Genomic DNA, 18441 nt, shown 5'->3' with positions numbered 1-18441 from the left:
CCACAAAACCACTTGTATTAAACAAACTCGCTTTTCAGATAAAAGCATCGTAATTTGGATTATTAGTCCTTTGTTCTCACCTCGGCTTCAGTCTCACAGAGAGATTCTGACAGCTAAATGGGATGTGGGGAGACGAGGAGAGACGGCATGCAGTTATGAAAAAAGAACCTGTCTCGTGTATGAAGGTGTGTTTTTTTAATCTTTTGTCTACCCCCCCCCCCCTCAGCCCCCAGCGCCCCTCCTCGCGAGGTTACAGTGGCGGAGAGCGGGGACAATGGGACCGCCATCGTGGTCTCCTGGCAACCCCCTCCAGAAGAGGAGCAGAATGGGGTGGTCCAGGAATACAAGGTAACCAAAAAGAAAAAACAGCAAGCAGCTACCTCAGGTCTGAGCAAGTGGGACTGGTATTGTAGAGACACACAAAGGAGACACAAACTGGGATGCCGACAGAGCAGATAACAGAGAAAGAGACAATGCACAGACATGGAAAGGTAATGAATTCCTGGTTGAGGCGCACCTTTGTACACTCCTCGGTGCTCTCCGTCTGGTTGATGACAGAGGCTCAGAGACGAGAGAGGAAAAAGCTGGGGAGCTGGTGGGAACTGTTGTGAACCAGTGCCATCTGGTGGAGACGGTAGACCCACACATCTTGAGGCCTTCCAGTGGTGAATAGTAGTGAGGAGCAATTTCTGTGGTAATTATTGATAGGTTTTATTACTATAACAGTAGTTAGGCCTTAACTAGTCATTACAGATCATTGTGTGTTTAGTGGCGATAATGTTTGGCCTTCCATGACATTTTCCATACATGTAGTGACTTTGAACTATTTATTTGTACTGGTATTAGGGCTATCATTCCACTAAAATATTAAATCGTAATTAAACGCATGATTGTCCATGATTAATCGCGATTAATTGCAAATGAATCACACATTTTTCATCTGTTTGAAATGTACCTTAAAGGGAGATTTGTCAAGTATTTAATACTCTTATCAACATGGGAGTGGGCATATATGCTGCTCTATGTAAATGTATGTATAGATTTATTATTGGAAATCAATTAACAAAACAGAACAATGTCAGATATTGTCCAGAAACCCTCACAGGTACTGCATTTAGCATAAAACAATATGCTCCAATCATAACATGGCAAACTGCAGCCCAACAGGCAACAACAGCTGTCAGTGTGTCAGTGTGCTGACTTCACTATGACTTGCTCCAAACTGCATGTGATTAGCATAAAGTGGGCATGTCTGTAAAGGGGAGACTCGTTTACATTCACATACCTTGAGGTCAGAGGTCAAAGGACCCTTTGAAAATGGCCATGCCAGTTCTTCCTCGCCAAAATTTTGCATAAGTTTGGAGCGTTATTTAGACTCCTTCTTGACAAGCTAGCATGACATGGTTGGTACTGATGGATTCATCAGGTTTGTTAGTTTCACATGATGCCAGTTCATTCTAGCTTTAAAAGAGCCAGCTAGAACCTAAAAATCGCAAGTTGCATTAATGCATTACAGAAATGAGTGGCGTTAAAACAAATGAACGGGTTATTATCACGTTAACATTGATAGCCATAACTGATACAAATTAAAATTAAAATAATTCACCATTTTAAGAGCACCAACTACATAAAACTTCACTTTACTGTAGGTGTTCTATGAATTAGTAGAGTGTAATAGTGTATGTATGTAGTAGAGTGGAGGGCAACAATATAATAATGACCAAGGGCATAACAATGAAGAGACAGACCCCTATTATAATTCCAGTCCTTTCTTTGGTATGCTAATGCATCCTTCAACCTATACCACCTCTCTCTAAGCCCCCTTTCCCCCTCCTGACTTGATAATGTATGCTCCTTTTGTAATGGCCTCACTTTGGCCAGCGCTGTCCACTCATACGTTATGCTGCGGAGGTCCTGTATTTTAATTTGAAAGCCTTTTTTCACGTCACAGGGAATATAGGTTAGTGGCAAAAGAGGAGATGAGGCAGAGCCGGTGAAAAAAAGTGAAGCCATTGTTAATTTTCCAGGTAAATGTTTTTTGGTGATAGGCTTTAGAGTAATTTCATGGTTTTTAAGTCCGGCTCGAGAGCGTTCCCTGCTCATTACCGAGCCCGGTCCCTAGCGGCACTTCCACTCACCGCAATTTTTAAGATACACAGAAACATTTCAGGGCTTTGTAGTTCCATCGCAGGAGTGCAAACACATGCACATAGTACAGGCCGAGGGAAGTGTGTATGTTAACCTGGTTAACTGGTGGGAGGAGGTGGGGGGTAGAGAAAGCCGACGGTCGGGGCTTCAGGATGTGGAGGTCTCCAGGCCTCATGCTGGGGTGAATGTATACTTGTCTTTGTGGCCCAGCCTGCTCTCCTTCCTGGGAGTGACGGCACTTAGCTTCTGCTAAAATTGGGTTATGGGGGTGATTACTGATCCCCATTTGTTTTTCATGGGCTTAAGGCTACACTGAGACATGTTATGGCTACCTCAGTAAAACATAAAGCCATTTTGTAAAAATGTTTTCCTACCTCAGAGATGTAACACAATACCCACGTTGCGATGACATGTTGCAATAGCAGCACCAACCAATTATAAGGACACGGATTGGAGGCAGCTACCAAACCGAATGTTGTCACGAAACCCTCATAACATCGCCTCAATCTCCACTTTTCTCTTTGTCTATGTTATGGCAGATTTGGTGCTTGGGGAACGAGAGCAGGTACCACATCAACCGCACAGTCGACGGCTCAGCCTTATCCGTGCTGATTCCCAGTCTGGCCCCAGGGATCCGCTACAGCGTGGAGGTAGCAGCCAGCACCGGGGCGGGTCCCGGGGTCAAGAGCGATATCACCTTCTTCCAGCTCGGTGGGTAGAAACAACCTCTCACAGGAGCTCACGTACTGCTTTTTCTTTCACTGGATACATTTGTTTCAATGTGTTTGTCCTCAGGCAATCCTTTCACGCAGAATGAAGCCCAGTCATCTGACAAATCATTATGTCATTAATCCAGTCATCTCAAATTGAAAGAGCTTTTTCAGTAATATGACTTTCTGCCAAGTAAATAGACAATTATGTAATTCCTTTCTTTGTAGTAACGGACATGTTCAAGCCTCTGCCTGTCTTCCCTTTCTTTATCAGCAGCAATGCTTAAAAACTGTAATTGAAGTGATTACTGTTATACAACCGTCATCAAACTTGCCACGGAAGAGTGTGATGGGCTGGAATGACGGGGGACTTTTACAGTTTTTGAGCACTTTAAAATGGCTTTTAGCTACAGTAGCTGGCGGTGTGCTCAACGCGGGCACATTAAATTCCTGTGTGGCAGCTGTTGAGCCGGCTGCCCCGCCCTGCTCTGCTCTCCAGTCAAGGATGCAATGTTTCCTGCCTCTGCTTCGCTTCAAACAATGGCGATAATGAATCCTGCACTCTGGGCTGAGACATGACATGTTATTAATACTAAGAAACACAGTGCAGGCTGCAATGGGGCTAGTTGTTCTAATTTATTTCTTGTTGTTTTTTTGTTCGTCTAGACGGACAGATATTTTGAGATGTTTTGTCAGTTTTTATTCCCCAAATCTCTGAGCTGGCCTACTCAGGAGAAGGATGGGAAACATGTGAATAGCAGAATGAGGCAGAGAGAGAGAACTCCATCTGGTTTTAAATGTGTGATGGAGTGGGCTGGGACGGGCATGAAGAAGCATCGGCTGTGACTGATACAATTTCTCTCCCTTGAAGAGTTCCTGTGGTGATTGTTGCCATGTTCCAACACTGGAGTGGAACAATGTGCCTCGGGGACCAGCGCTTCACCCAAATGCATTTGTCACACTCTGAGCTTGTATGCGTCATCCCAGCCAGATACCTGTGCAGTCCCTTGTGGGCTGCTTAGTCACATCGGCACGCTCCGTTCACTCGGGCCAGACAGAGCCACAAATTGAGAAGACAGAGGAGTGAGAAGAGTGCGCAGTCAAAATGGAAACACGGACTGAGTGACTGAGACAAAGACAGACAGAGGGATATAGAGGGGTAAAGGCAGGGAGCTGGTCTCATTGGGGAAGTGTTCTTGCCTCTGGCTCAGAGAGTTGCTGGAGAAGAGCGGCTACAACATGAAAGACTCGAGCAAAAGAGATGAAGACAAAAGTAACACGAACATGAAGAAATTTCAGAACGACGGGGGTTGGGGCAACCCGAAGAAGTCTTTCATGTACCACGCATGAGGGAGAAGCACAGAGAGAATAGACAGATGAGAAAAACAGACCGAGAGCGGGTTGTTGCGAGCAGCCGCACAGACGGTGCCTTTACAGTGCATTTCACAGTAGAAACAGCTTCAAGGCATTCACACCTCAGCTCACAGATGTGCCTGAGTTTGCTAATTATTGTGGTGTCTGTATTTGAGGACGATCTCATTGGATTTATTTATGTGATTATGAAACCACTGTTGCTCGGTGTAAATGATGCCTCTCTCTGTGTTTTCCCATCCGCCTCCATCAGGCTTGTGTGCCGCACACAGGCTCTGTTTGAATGTCTTCGGCTGCTTTCGACTGCTCACCTGCCATTGTTGACTGGGATTTGCGATGAAAGCCTTTTGAATAATAGAGAGAAACGACTCCGTTTCCACAACCCAGCCCCGTACACACCCGCAGAGACAAAGTATCTTTTTGTGCATCAGGAGGAGGAAATGTTCATATTTATGTACTGTGCTACTGACTCCATTTATTTTATATATATTTTCCCTATTTCAGGCTTATTCACTTGGTTTGAGTTTTAGGTTTTAAAGAACATTTCCTTCTCTCTTCTCTCTTGTTTTCACATTCCTAACTCCCCTCCAATTTTGTACCACCAAATGTACCTTTTTGATCTTTTCTAATCCTGCTCTCACATCTCCTCCATTCCCCATCCTCAGATGCATCTGGGCGAATGACGGAGACCGTGATCGAGGAGAACCCCCTGTCCCAGCAGATCTCAGATGTGGTCAAGCAGCCGGCCTTTATAGCAGGCATAGGAGCTGCTTGCTGGATCATCCTCATGGTCTTCAGCGTGTGGTTGTACAGACATCGAAAGAAGAGGAACGGCCTCTCCAGCAGCTATGCAGGCATACGCAAGGGTCAGTACATGAGTGCAACAGCACACATTTAATACTACCAGGAAAATCTGATTGATTTCAGTACTGTTTGAGGTTAGAGGAGGTTTTATCACTTGCAAAATTTGGTGTGAAAATGCAATGCAATATACAGTATATTAGCGTGGTACTGTGTTCATTTCTGTCTCTTCCATCTTCTGCATCCCAAAATGCTGCCAACCCACCTCACATCCTGCCTGTCACACACGGAAAGATGTCTTTGTAGAGCGCTTTAGGTGAAGTCTAGCTGAAAGTCCAGTAGGATACTTTAAGATGTGATGCGAGCTCCCGCCGAGAGTGCTGCACGAAGACCATCTTTTATTTCTTTTTCATACTTCTGTCACGCTGATTCTGCAGGGGTGTGTGAAGAGTGTTTTCAGTAAAGTACATTTTGAGGTCCAACAACCTCCCTTTTAGCAACTCCCTTCTGACCGTGCTGGGAAAGAGAGAATGTCTTACCATAATACCTTCTTATCAAGGGCATGCTGACATTTTCACATGCTCTTGCTGTCTTTTTAGAGAGGGGCCTTTAGATATGGAGGCGTCGAGCATTTAGAAATCCTGTTAATATGTTTTGAAAAACCCAAGAATCCCTACCCATGCTGCATTTCAACCCCCTAGAGTAGCCACAGCATGCGTAACTCAGTGGGTTTGTACCTGATGTGAGTCAAAGTGACAGGGCTCATGACACGCCCAACCTCTGCCCACAATAGTTAGAGTATAAAGAAAGCTATTAGCCTTTCTTTCTGAGTCTCGTTTATGTGTGGGCTGGCTTAATGTGTGGCCTTGGGCTGTGCAGCTGCTGCCTGTGAGCGCAATCTACCTGCGCCATCCCCACTCCCGGGCTCAGGTTTACTGCTGACTGCCAGGGTTAGAGGAGAATCCACCCTTCAACCTTGAGACACATACAGACAATAGACTGACTTAGCTGCTGCTAATCTGTGGCTGTCGTACAGACAACACAGGCTATCCATGTTCTGAATCCACTGCAGTAATAGTGGGCGTTGTGAGTCATGTGAAAGTGAAAGACAGTTAAGCTTTTCCTTAAGCTCTGTGGTCTTTAACAGCTTTTACACATACCTGTGCGGTCGATAATGGTCACAACTGTTGCTTCTCTCGTATGGTTCATATTGTTTTGAATATCCTCTCAAAGACCAATATGAAATTTTAATTGATATCTTGATTTGATTGAATTTTTCAAGGTGCTATTGATGACATTGATAACATTCAGCCACTAGATGTCCCATTCTCCCTCTCTCATTCCATTGCATTTACCTCACAACAAGTCTTTGCCAGACACTTACCGCCAATCTCAGCCATCTATCCGTTTTTTTCTACACTAACTGATGACCCAGAGATCCAATCCAATCCAATTCAAATTTATTTATAAAGCACATTTAAAAACAACAAAAGTTGACCAAAATGATGAACAGTTAAACATAAAAACATCTCAATAAAACACTAAGACCAACTTAAAACCAACAGGACATTAAAATAATAAAAGTGTTAAGGCAATAGGAAAGGAAAAAGGATTCAAATAGTCAACTCTCATGCCGAGCCGAAAGCCAAGGAATAAAAGTGCATTTTGAGGTTTGATTTAGAAACAGGCAGTGTGGGGGACAGCCCAACATGTGGAGGCAGAGCGTTCCAGAGCTTTGGAGCTGCAACTGAAAAGGCTCGGTCACCCCTGAGCTTCAACCTAGACCTCGGGACAGTCAGAAGCAACTGCTCAGTGGATCTGAGTGTCTTTGATAAAAGATGTGGTTTTAAAAGGTCTGAGAGATAGGTCGGAGCCTGCCCGTTTAACGATTTATATATTAATAATAAAATCTTAAAATGAATCCTAAAAGGCACAGGGAGCCAGTGAAGAGAAGCCAGAATCGGGGTGATGTGCTCATGTTTACGTGTACCAGTCGCGTAAAAGACGAGCTGCCGCATTCTGAACAAGCTGCAGGCGAGATAAAGAGGCTCGGCTAACAAAAAGTGAATTACACTAATCGAGGCATGTGGTGATAAAAGCATGCATTACCTTTTCAAAATCATTAAAAGATATATAAAAAGGACTTAACCCTGGATAAAAGCCACAGTTGGAAAAAACTTGATTTCAGAACTGAGTTTATTTGCTTGTCCATTTTAAAATCCTTGTCCATCATAACCCCTAGATTCTTTACTGAAGGAAGGACAAAAGGTTCAAGGGGGGGAATGTTCCATGTTGGGATTGTTTCTGCCTCCATTGTGTCCAAAAATAATCATTTCAGTTTTGTTCTCATTGAGCTTGAGAAAATGTAAAGCCATCCAGTCTTCTATGTCTTTGAGACAGGCTAGCAATGTGCCCAAAGAGTTTGAGTTATTCTCTTTTAAGGGCAGGTACAGCTGTGTGTCGTCTGCATAGAAGTGGAAGGATATTCCATACTTTCTAATAATGGGGAAGCATTTACAATGAAAATAAAATCGGACCAGGTATAGAACCTTAAGGTACTCCACATGGGAGAGGGGCTGAGGAGGATGTAAAATCACCAAGGCATACAGAAAAACTACGGTCAGCCAGGTAAGAACTGAACCATTTAAGAACAGCACCTTCAAAACCGCTCCAGACGAGGAATTAAAATGTTGTGGTCCACTGTGTCGAAAGCAGCTGTGATATCTAAAAGCAAAAAGATTGGCTGAATCGCCAGAATCAACAGTTAATAAAAGATTATTGAAAACCTTTAAAAGTGCAGTTTCAGTGCTGTGAAGTGCTTTAAAACCAGATTGGAACACATCAAGAATGCAATTTGTGTCTAAAAAAGTTTGAAGTTGAATAAAAACAGCTTTAGAAAGGAAGGGGAGTTTGGAAATTGGTCAAAAATTGGAGAGGACTGAGGTGTCCAAATTAGGTTTTTTTTAAAAAGTGGCTGCACAACAGCATGTTTAAAATGAGCTAGAACTACACCAGAGCCCAGGCTACTGGTTATGATTGCCTAGATGCTTGGTCCAATGGCGTCAAAAACCTCTTTAAAAAGGCGACGGGGCACAATATCTGTGCGACAGGCTGAAGGGTTTTAGATGATCGATTATTTGCTTAAGGGAAGTAAGTGACACAAGCTCAAACTGGTTCAAAACAGCAGAGCAGGTGAAGGTGATAGAAGGGTCATGCAAAGGAAGAGAGATGTGTGTCCTAATGGTCTCAATCTTGTCCACAAAAAACTTGAGAAATTTGTCGCAGGTTCCTGAGGAGGCATCAAAACAATCAGGTTGGGGAGTATTAAGAACAGTATTGATGGTACCAAAAAGAACACAAGGTTTGTGACAATTATTTCAAACACCTGATAAATACCACGTGATACCAACGTCGTTTTACTATTGGCTCACAAGCTGTGTTAGTTTGGGAATCAAACGTCAGATGTCTTCCACAGAGATAAACAAAACATTCATTTTGGACCCGCCAAAATTTTTAAAAAATGATTAATTCACAATCATAATAATTTATTTCAGGAAAACCCATACTTTTATTCGGCACCTTTCTAAAAGCTTTTTTTTTTATATTTGTCTATATAAAAATTTTATCAATAACACCTGTAAGTCTGATTACACACTAATGCTTATATGTTGTTGGTCATTGTTGTTTGGTTTCAGAGTTAGTGTTGCTATTGGTAGAAATTGAGATTTCTTCATCCAAGCCTCATAAATAATACCAATATTCTTTTAACCAAAGTAACTTACAAACAGAGGTTACATTTCAGAGGGAATCCGTTGATACAGAATAGTAACTCTGAAGACTATTTATGAGTGACAGTGAGGATCTGTGGGCAGGCAGCAGGGCAGCCTGTGTAGGCTGAGGTTACCCTCTGACTTTCTGTCATTCTATATGTTGATGTTTACACACATAAACTCACAAAGCTCTTTCAGGGGCACAGTAGGCAGATGTGCCCCCCCGCCTTTCTCCTTTGCCTCCTCGTGCACCCAGACCACAAGAGGCCATGGTCTTTGTTGGAACTGGTTACTAAGAATGTTTTGAAAGGAGTATAATTGCAACCACATGAAGCAACAATCTGCACTCGGGGTGAAATAGGCTGAATTGGAACTTGTGTATGTGTGCATCTGTGTGCTACAGTGTACGCTAGTGTTGTCTTTAATATTCAATTTGTAAAAAAAAAAAATGCGAAATAGCTTTTTCTTATTTTCCTGCCAATGAATGCAATCATGCAATCCTCATGCTCATGTGTTGGCATTGTGTAATATAAATGTTATCATGCTATGCTGCAGAAATCCTCAAAAACAAATCTTGTAACTGAAATAATCCAAACAAATCAGCTCAAAAGAGATCGCTGCAACCAAATTATTACTCAACAAAAAGTCACAGCTCAGTTACAGTTTCATCTAGCCTGACATTTAACATCTGTGACATTTATGCATTACAATCACGTTTGCATTTCTCACAGACTGTTTTGCCCCTTCTTCAAAGGCATTCAAACAGATAAAAGCCACCCGACTGCTCATATCTTTAGACATGTTTGAGCATCAAGAGGAGAGATTCAAACATGATAGGGTGCTTGTGGCATTTAGAGGACATTTGTTGGCACAGGTACTGTATGAATGAATTGTTTGAGGAAATGAGAATGTGACAACAGCGCCGTCTTTCTCCTCTTTCTCGAAGACAGACAGCAACATTTCTTCAATGCACATATTTAAGGCAGCGCACTGGATGGTGCAACCAGCATGGTGCAATGTTGCATCAACTGCAGTGTAGCATTTTTCACCTCCTCAAAGAGGGCAACAACAAACAAAGTGCATTTTATAGCAGACACCCACAGACCACAGCAGCCATCACAGAATGTAAATCCGCCTACAGTACGTTGACGTTTCGCACAAGGGCCCCTTCCACTACAAAGTGTGAGTAATTGAGCTGTACGGGTGATGATGTGAGTGTTAGAGATAGCTACAGATATCTCCCCAGTGTGTGACCCCGGCCCAGCGGGCCTCTGACAGTCTGAGCCAGGATTTGAACCAGCAGCTGGCTCAACACTCACTTTCCCCCAGTTGGGGTCCGGGGATGTCTGCAGGGATCAAAGACTAGGGGCCAGTGAGTAGCGTGTGAATACAGGCTAAAATAAGTTTTTTGAGGATTTGTGTAATTTAGCAGAAACTATGTGGTGATGAAGCCTATATATAATGCCCCAGGAACTGTGCTGATGCGTAATAAATCAATGATTTGATTTCCTTTTTTTCTGTCCCAACAGTGCCATCCTTTACTTTCACGCCAACAGGTAAGCACACTAGGGTTATCTGCTTTTATTCACTCCCTGCACAGTACACAGGCAACACCTTTTTCACTAGATTTGGGAAACACTTCTTTTAATGGCCGGAACAGTCCTCATAGATGAAAGCCATTAACTGTAGAGAAGTCAGCGAGGGACGCTCAGTGTGTACCAATAAAATGAGTCAAACATTGGCACAGTTTCAAAATCGACCTACTAGAAATAAGTGTTCCACCAAATTTTTGGGTCGTGTCAGAGCGAGAAGCAGGTCGCACGACTGAGAGGCTGTTAAAACTAGTGGTAACTTGATCAAAGCGCTGCTGGCAACCTCAGATGGGATTTAAGAGAATGACACGCCACCAGCACTCCAACACACCAATTAGATAGGCAAGCGGCAACGGCAGCGGCGCTAAGGAGGTTATCTGTGAATTTAAGTGACACAGCGTTAAAGCGATAAAAGAAAAGCTCTCTGTGCCTCTCTATCTTTCTCTCTTTCTACCAGTTTGTATTTACAGTCTTTCACTCGTGGACTTTCATCCGTCTGAAAGTCTTTGTTCCCTAGAGGTGTGTCAGGGTGTGTTGGCAGTTCTATTTCATCCTTACTGACCGCCAGAGGCAGTGCTTCAACACTGAATATCTTCGTCTCGCGCATGCGCAGGTCGAGTATTAATATCAACAAAGTCACGTGTGACCTCGGATGACCCTGGTTAGGTATAAGTTCCGGTGTCATCCACGAGATCAGTCCTATTTCATCTTCTCGCTTGCGCAGTTTGACTACTGTGGTAGCATTAGCTAAAAGCTAAATTACCTAACCTATTTGAGCTCGTCGCCGGTAGCCTTGTGACCACCGGTCGGAGTTGCGGAGTTTCGCCCTCCAAAGGCTGCGACGAGCCGCCCATCAAACTGTGTTGTCCGCCGTTCGGTCCTCCGACGGAGGAGACGGCGGATGCACCTATCCTGATCATCACCAGCGTGATAAGGACATCTTCCAATGTGTACATCACCCGGTGAGATCGATTTACATTGTTTTCTATAACAAGAACGTCTGGGCACAGTTAGCAGAGCGTTAGCTCATGCTAAACTAGTGAGATACTAACAAGAGCGTGTCCGCTCAGTGTTTACCGTTTGACAACGTGCTGTCAGGGAGGAGGCGTCCAGCTCTCCTCTCTGCTCTGTGTAGCACTATAACGAACATTGCTTACAGCTATGCTTACAGCTTACAGCTGGTAACATTACTGTATGCATTGTTTACTATAAACTTACTGCCTTCTTAACTAGCAGAGTGCTCTCGCTCAGGCTAATTTCGGCATTGTTTTCACAACGTTACTGCCTTCACAGTTAGCGGAGTGCTCTCGCTCAGGCTAACCTTGGCATTGATTACCACAACGTTACTGTCCTCGCATTATCAGAGTGCTCTCGCTCAGGCTAATCGGGTAGACTAAGACATTGACAGTTACTGTGCTAGTGAAAACAGTGTGCTCGCTCTCCTCTCACTACACAGACTGTTTCTTGCACGTTCTCCTCAGTTAGCAGAGTGCTCTCCCTCAGGCTAACCTTGGCATTAATTACCACAACGTTACTGTCCTCGCATTAGCAGAGTGCTCCCGCTCAGGCTAATCGGGTAGACTCAGACATTGACAGTTACTGTGCTAGTGAAGACAGTGTGCTCGCTCTCCTCTCACTACACAGGCTGTTTTTTCTGCACGTTCTCTCCAGTTAGCAGAGTGCTCTCGCTCAGGCTAAACTGTGGCATCGGAGTCCATAACACTACTGTCCTCGCATGAGCAGAGTGCTCTCGCTCAGGCTAATCGGGTAGAATCAGACATCAACAGTTACTGTGCTAGTGAAGACAGTGTGCTCGCTCTCCTCTCACTACACAGACTGTTTCCTGCACGTTCTCTTCAGTCAGCAGAGTGCTCTCGCTCAGACTGACTTCAGCAGCAACTGACGGGACAGAGTTTCTCCGTGGCTGTCACGATGCTCAACTCTCCAGGCTGCAACACCTGTATGGCTCCTCTTCAAACCTCCTGATGGGTTACGCTGTCCCCTCAGGGCAGCTGGCCCCAGCCCAAACTACCCGTTCCAAACGGCAGGCCACAGAGGCTGCGGGTGCGCCATCCAAGAAGCAGGCTAAGTCTGGCAAGCTGTCTTCTAAGGTGGATCTGCTTACGGCTGAGCTAGCCCAGATGAAGTCGCTCCTCCTGGCCCTCCACTCTAGTGCGGGTACGGAGGACGCAGGTACACCAACTCTGCCCATGGCTGAGTCATATTCGGAGGAAGATGCTGTCTCGATGGCGGCTTCGGCCACCCTCTTTAATAAATACAACGTGGAGGAGCCCTCCCATTCCTCTGGGCGCGGCTCCCGTTCCTCGGCCCATAGTTCTTCCGATGGGTATACGGCAGCCAGAATCGGCGCCTGCGAGCGCTTTCTTTAGGCGCGCGCCGGCCTCCACCACCTTTACTGTCCCTCCCTCCAAAGAGTATCTTAGGGAGTTACAGGCATGCTGGAGGGATACTAGGGCTTTCTCCCGTCTCCCGTCTGATGGCCGAACCCTGGCAGCCATGCAGGATGCGGCAAAAATTGGCCTTGACCACATGCCAGCTATTGAGCCTGCCATTGCTTCTCTCATAGTCTCCCCTGACGAGGCTCTGAGACCAGAGGCAAGGTGCCCTCGACCCCAATGTCGGGTCACAGACGACCTCCTCTCTAAAGCTTATGATACAGCGGCTCGCATGGGCCGCATGGGCAACTCCCTCTCACACCTCATGCTTGCCCTCTCAGCCTCTCTGCAGGAGGCTGCTCCCGACGTTTCCTCCACCAGCCTCAGTGACGCGTCATTGCAGGCGTTTGCACTGATGTCGAGGGAACTTGGACGGCTGATGTCCATGCTGGTTCAGACTCGTCGCCAGGTTTGGCTGGCGCAGTCGCCCTTGTCTGAGACATGTCGGAGGACCCTCCGTACTGTTCCAGTAGAACCAGGGCACCTGTTCGGGACAGCTGCCCTACAGGTACTTGAGCGGACTGTCCAAGCTGACCAGACCAGGCAGTTCTCTGGTCTTCGAAGGGGCATGCCCCCCCCTGCCTGGCCGAGGGGCTCCATGTCTGCCCCCCGAGGCCGCTCCCGGCCACCGGCTCAGCCTAGTGGCCACCACGGACCTCAGCGCTCCACCGAGAGGCAGGTCCGCTACCGTGACAACCCCGCCCACTTGCCCTCCAGGCAACCCTGGGCCGTGGAGCCTAACCGCCGCCCCCCCAGAGCCTTCAGAGGCCGGGGGGCCCGCTACTGAGACCCTAGGGCCGGCTGTCGGTTATTTCTCCCAGCAGCAGCTCAACTGCTGGGCAGCTCACACTTCAGACCCATGGGTGGTGTCCACCCTAACCCGGGGGTACAAACTTCAATTCCGGCGCCGGCTCCCATCCTCCAGCCGGGTCATAATGAATGCTGAGCACAGCGGACACTCTTCGTGCTGTCACCAGGTGGGAATGGTTCACATCTGTCGACTTGAAGGATGCTTATTTCCATGTTCCCATTGTACCTCACCACAGGAGGTTTCTTCGTTTTGTTTTCCAAAACCGTCAATTTCAGTTCAGGGTGCTTCCATTTGGACTCTCCCTGTCCCCCACGAGTATTCACCAGGTGCGTTGCGGCGGCCCTCTCGCCCCTGCAGTCACGCGGCATGAAGATCCTGCCGTATCTAGACGATTGGCTGATCTGTGCGCCATCCCCGCTTCAGGCGGCCCGGGACACGGCCCTCCTTCTCTCCCACAGGACCCAGCTGGGTCTCGGGGTGAACTTGGAGAAGAGCTCTCTGAACCCCTCCCAGAGCATAACCTTTATTGGTATGGCTCTGGACACAGTCACTATGAGGGCTTGTCCGTCACTTCAGCGTGTGGACGACATCCTCCACCACCTTCACATCTTCCAAGGGGGCAGGTCGTTGCCCCACATTCTGTTTCTTCGCCTGCTGGGCAAACTGGCAGCTGCCTCAGCTGTCGTTCCCTTGGGCTTGCTTTCACTGCGCCCTCTGCAGAGATGGTTGAACAGCCTCCACTTGGACGCCAAGCGGCACAGGCACAAGAAGATAAAGGTGTCTCAACAGTGCTTTCTCGCTCTATCCCCATGGAGGGAGAGAGCGTACTTGGAAAAGGGCGTGCCCATGGGCTCCGTTCCATCCCGCAGAGAGACCGTCACAACAGATGCCTGCCTCTCTGGGTGGGGTGCAGTGTGGCAGAACAAGACTGCTCGGGGACAGTGGTCTGCTCTGGACCGCACAGAGCATGTCAATGTGCTGGAACTACGTGCAGGCTAATCTGCAAGGTTGCTGCAGACATCCCAGGCTCTCCTGACATGGGCAGCCTCTCGCCTGACCAGCCTACGGGCAATGTATTTGCCAGGGGAACGGAACCTTGTCGCAGATTTCCTCTCCCGTCACAAACCCCCGCCGGGGGAGGGGCGCCTTCACCCACAGGTGGTGCACAACATATGGAGTCTCTTCGGCAGAGCAGAGGTGGATCTCTTTGCCTCAGAGATGTCAACCCACTGCCTCCTCTGGTTCTCCTTGAGGGAGAAGACTAGCCCTCTAGGTCAAGATACTCTGGCTCACACGTGGCCAGAGAGTCTCCTCTATGCCTTCCCACCGTTCCCTCTGATCCTACCAACGCTTCTCAGAGTGTTTCAGCAGGGCCACAGACTTCTCCTGGTGGCCCCCTTCTGGCCAGCAAGGATAGGGTTCTCACTGCTGCACAGACTCTGCTGCGGGACGCCCTGGCGCCTCCCCAGCAGGACAGACCTCTTATCTCAGCTGGGGGGTCAGATCTGGCATCCCGACCCCAGCCGCCTTCAGCTGTGGGTTTGGCCGCTGGAGGGCCCGACCCAATGCTGACTGATTGCATAGAGCCCGTCAGAAAGACTATTCTGAATGCCAGAGCACCATCTACCCATTTGCAGTACGAGAACAGGTGGAAGTTGTTCTCTGAATGGTGTACAGTTCAGAAAGAGGACCCAGTACATTGCTCGGTGCCTACAATTCTGAAGTTTCTGCAGTCCCTCCTGGAAGGTGGCCGGTCTCCATCTACACTGAAGGTGTATGTGGCTGCTATTTCATCGCAGCACGATAGGGTCGATAATAACACTGTGGGGAGCAACAGGCTTGTGTCTCTCTTCTTAAAAGGGGCTCTGCGGCTGCGTCCCCCGAGCACTCCGAGGGCTCCCGCATGGGACCTGCCCCCGGTGCTGGACGCTCTATGCTTGCCTCCCTTTGAACCCTTAGTACAGGCAGAGCTGAGGTGGCTGTCGGCCAAAACTTCATTTCTCCTTGCCATCACTTCTGCAAAGCGTGTAGGCGAGCTACATGCCTTGTCAGTGAACAATTCACGTCTGAGGTGGAACTCAGATGGCTCAGGTGTCACTTTGTGGCCAAATACAGCGTTCCTCCCTAAGGTGCTGTCACGATCACATCACAATCAGCCTATTCGGCTTGCCCAGTTTCAACCCCCTAAAGGAGATGGGGAGGAGAGGGCAAGGCTGTTATGCCCAGTGCGGGCCCTTAGAGCCTATGTAGAAGCCACCGCATGCATACGGCGGTCAGAGCAACTCTTTATCTGTTACGGCGGTCCCAAGAAGGGCTGTGCGCTCTCAAAGCAGCGCCTGTCCCACTGGATCGTGGAAGTGATTTCCCATGCATACAAGGTGAATGACCGTTCTCCTCCATCCACAGTAAGGTGCCACTCTACCAGGAGTGTTTCCACATCATGGGCAACCCTGAGAGGGGTCCCCTTGGAGGACATATGTGCCGCGGCCTCAGGGACGTCACCGAGCACATTCTTCAGATATTATAGAGTCAATGTGGCCACCCCCCATCCACTGGGCGTGGTCCTTCAGCCGAGTTCCTCTGCTTCATCTTTATGGGGTATGTACTCGAGGATTCCTCGTGACTCTGTTGTTATAAGTCATCCAGTGTTGAAGCACTGCCTCTGGCGGTCAGTAAGGATGAAATAGAACGATAGTTACGAATGTAACTACGGTTCTATGAATCCTGGATGACCGCCAGAGTTCTTAGTCACTCAGAATCTCGTGATCCCGCGAGAAGATTCTGTAGGACTGATCTCGTGGATGACACCGGAACTTATACCTAACCAGGGTCATCCGAGGTCACACGTGACTTTGTTGATATTAATACTCGACCTGCGCATGTGCGAGACGAAGATATTCAGTGTTGAAGCACTGCCTCTGGCGGTCATCCAGGATTCATAGAACCGTAGTTACATTCGTAACTATCGTTCTTAGTGCAGGGGTGAAAGGAAGTAAAAGTGATAGCAGGAGAAGGAAAGCAAGAGAGACAATACTGTACAGTTTGTGTTCGTGGTTACACTGGCTGATCCCGTCTGTGCAGAGGTCGTACATAAACAGTAGCGGTGTTTTTCCTGTCTGCCTCGAGGCGTGCAATCAGGTAGAATGATTTAGTAGTTTGTTTCATGATTTGCTGGAAATCTTTCAGGTGAATCACACGCTTTGTGGTTTCTGTCTCTTTAAGAAGGAACTTCCCTGCCCTGGTACCCAGTATCAAAGTAGAACGTTACAGTGCCTTATTCTGATTTGAATCTAGAATTAGATTGTGACACTTTGCTTTGCGTTAGAGAGAGTTAATCTAAGAGCTCCCCTGGCTGCATGTGGAGGCCAAAACCACACTTCCTGTTTTGAAAAAGAGACAGGGAATTGACATAGCTAAGTTCCGACCTACCCCTTCTTCTTCCACCTCCTCTCCTCTCAGGGAAGAGATTGTAATTAAAGTTGGAAGTTTATCTCCCCTTCACACACCGGCAGCTTAGAGCTCCTTGAAAGAGTCCAACTTTCAGCGCGCGGAGCTTCAAACACGCTGAACCTGAGCCAGACAACCAAAGAGCTCTGCATCTCTGTTCTTCATAAGCCTCTTACATATCCTCCTCCTGCTCCTGTTGCTGTATGTGTGTGTGACTCAGCCGAAATTTTGCCACACACATTCATTTACATGCTCACTTGAACTGATACAATAACACGCACACACTCGTGAGAAGTGGCTTTCCCATCATCGCTCGCAAAATATGACAATTCAAAATCAAATTAATAATTTGACCTTGTATGACAATGGCAAAGACGATGTGATGACAGTAGTAATAGTGGTGAAATCATGTTGGAAAGTCATTCTTTTCTCTCTTTTCAGTGGCATATCAGAGAGGAGGAGAGGGTGTAAGCAGCGCTGGAAGGTAAGGAGTTCATTTATTTATTATTTTTATTTTGTATGATAACATTTCAAATATTAAACCCATTTTGGGAATTTGAATGATGATTCTTAACAAATAGAGCAGGATGTTAAACCTCCTGAGCAGACGAGTAGGGTTGGGCAAGTGTACTTTTTTCCAACGAACACTAGGGGGAGTGCTGTGACTTTCTTAGGCAGCAGAGAGCTGAAGAGGGGTAAGGACAGGAGGTGCATTAAATATGTTATGATAACAGGAACAAAGCCCCATGTAGTCTGCCAGGAGCCCATCCTCGTCCTATGTGGTGGAGAGCCACATCCGACCACAAGGCTGTGCCGTAGCCTCACCCAAAAACATTAATGGAGATACATACACACACACACACACACACACACACAGCAGTAGCGGCAGACCTCTTCATGTTGTGGAATGGTGCATTGTGCACCAACAGTGCACTTGCTACCACTCATTTATACATCCACTCTATGACATTTGGCATGTTTTCATACAGCTCGGAAATAGTGAAAATTGAGATAAAAATATGTATTGAATTGTTGCCCTCTCTTTACACAGTACTGACTCTAAGTGTACATTAGTGTGAGTTGTTCATGTGTGAATGAGTAGTTAGCTTCGAGCCATCAGCAGTAAATCCATATTCATTCTATTATCCGGTTCTATGATTGAATCCCATACGCAGCATGGCTGTGTCAGCTCTGCACAAAGACAATGGCCATTCAATATCAACATGCAACCGCCGGGGTGATTGAGGAGCTATTGTGAGATTGTGTTTGGCTGTACAAGACAAATGTGTTCATTACCCAAAATGAATCCAAGAAATGAGTCATTTGAGAGGGAAT

General features: G+C 46.9%; 1 protein-coding gene across 10 annotated transcripts in view; it reads left to right on the top strand.

The window, feature by feature from the left end:
• Window positions 1-18441, top strand: part of robo1 (roundabout, axon guidance receptor, homolog 1 (Drosophila)) — a 302907-nt gene that overhangs the window by 268311 nt on the left and 16155 nt on the right. For 8 of the 10 annotated variants that reach the window (XM_074640509.1, XM_074640513.1, XM_074640505.1 and 5 more), the window contains 5 exons: window positions 227-348; window positions 2688-2859; window positions 4895-5095; window positions 10330-10356; window positions 17548-17590. In XM_074640509.1, coding sequence (XP_074496610.1) covers window positions 227-348; window positions 2688-2859; window positions 4895-5095; window positions 10330-10356; window positions 17548-17590 — 565 coding nt within the window. The remainder of the gene's footprint in view (window positions 1-226; window positions 349-2687; window positions 2860-4894; window positions 5096-10329; window positions 10357-17547; window positions 17591-18441) is intronic. The other 2 variants (XM_074640508.1, XM_074640504.1) reach the window with 1 other exon arrangement.

Source organism: Sebastes fasciatus, chromosome 7, assembly GCF_043250625.1.
Source record: "Sebastes fasciatus isolate fSebFas1 chromosome 7, fSebFas1.pri, whole genome shotgun sequence".
NCBI lineage: Eukaryota > Metazoa > Chordata > Actinopteri > Perciformes > Sebastidae > Sebastes > Sebastes fasciatus.
This window is presented reverse-complemented; position numbering and strand designations above follow the sequence as displayed.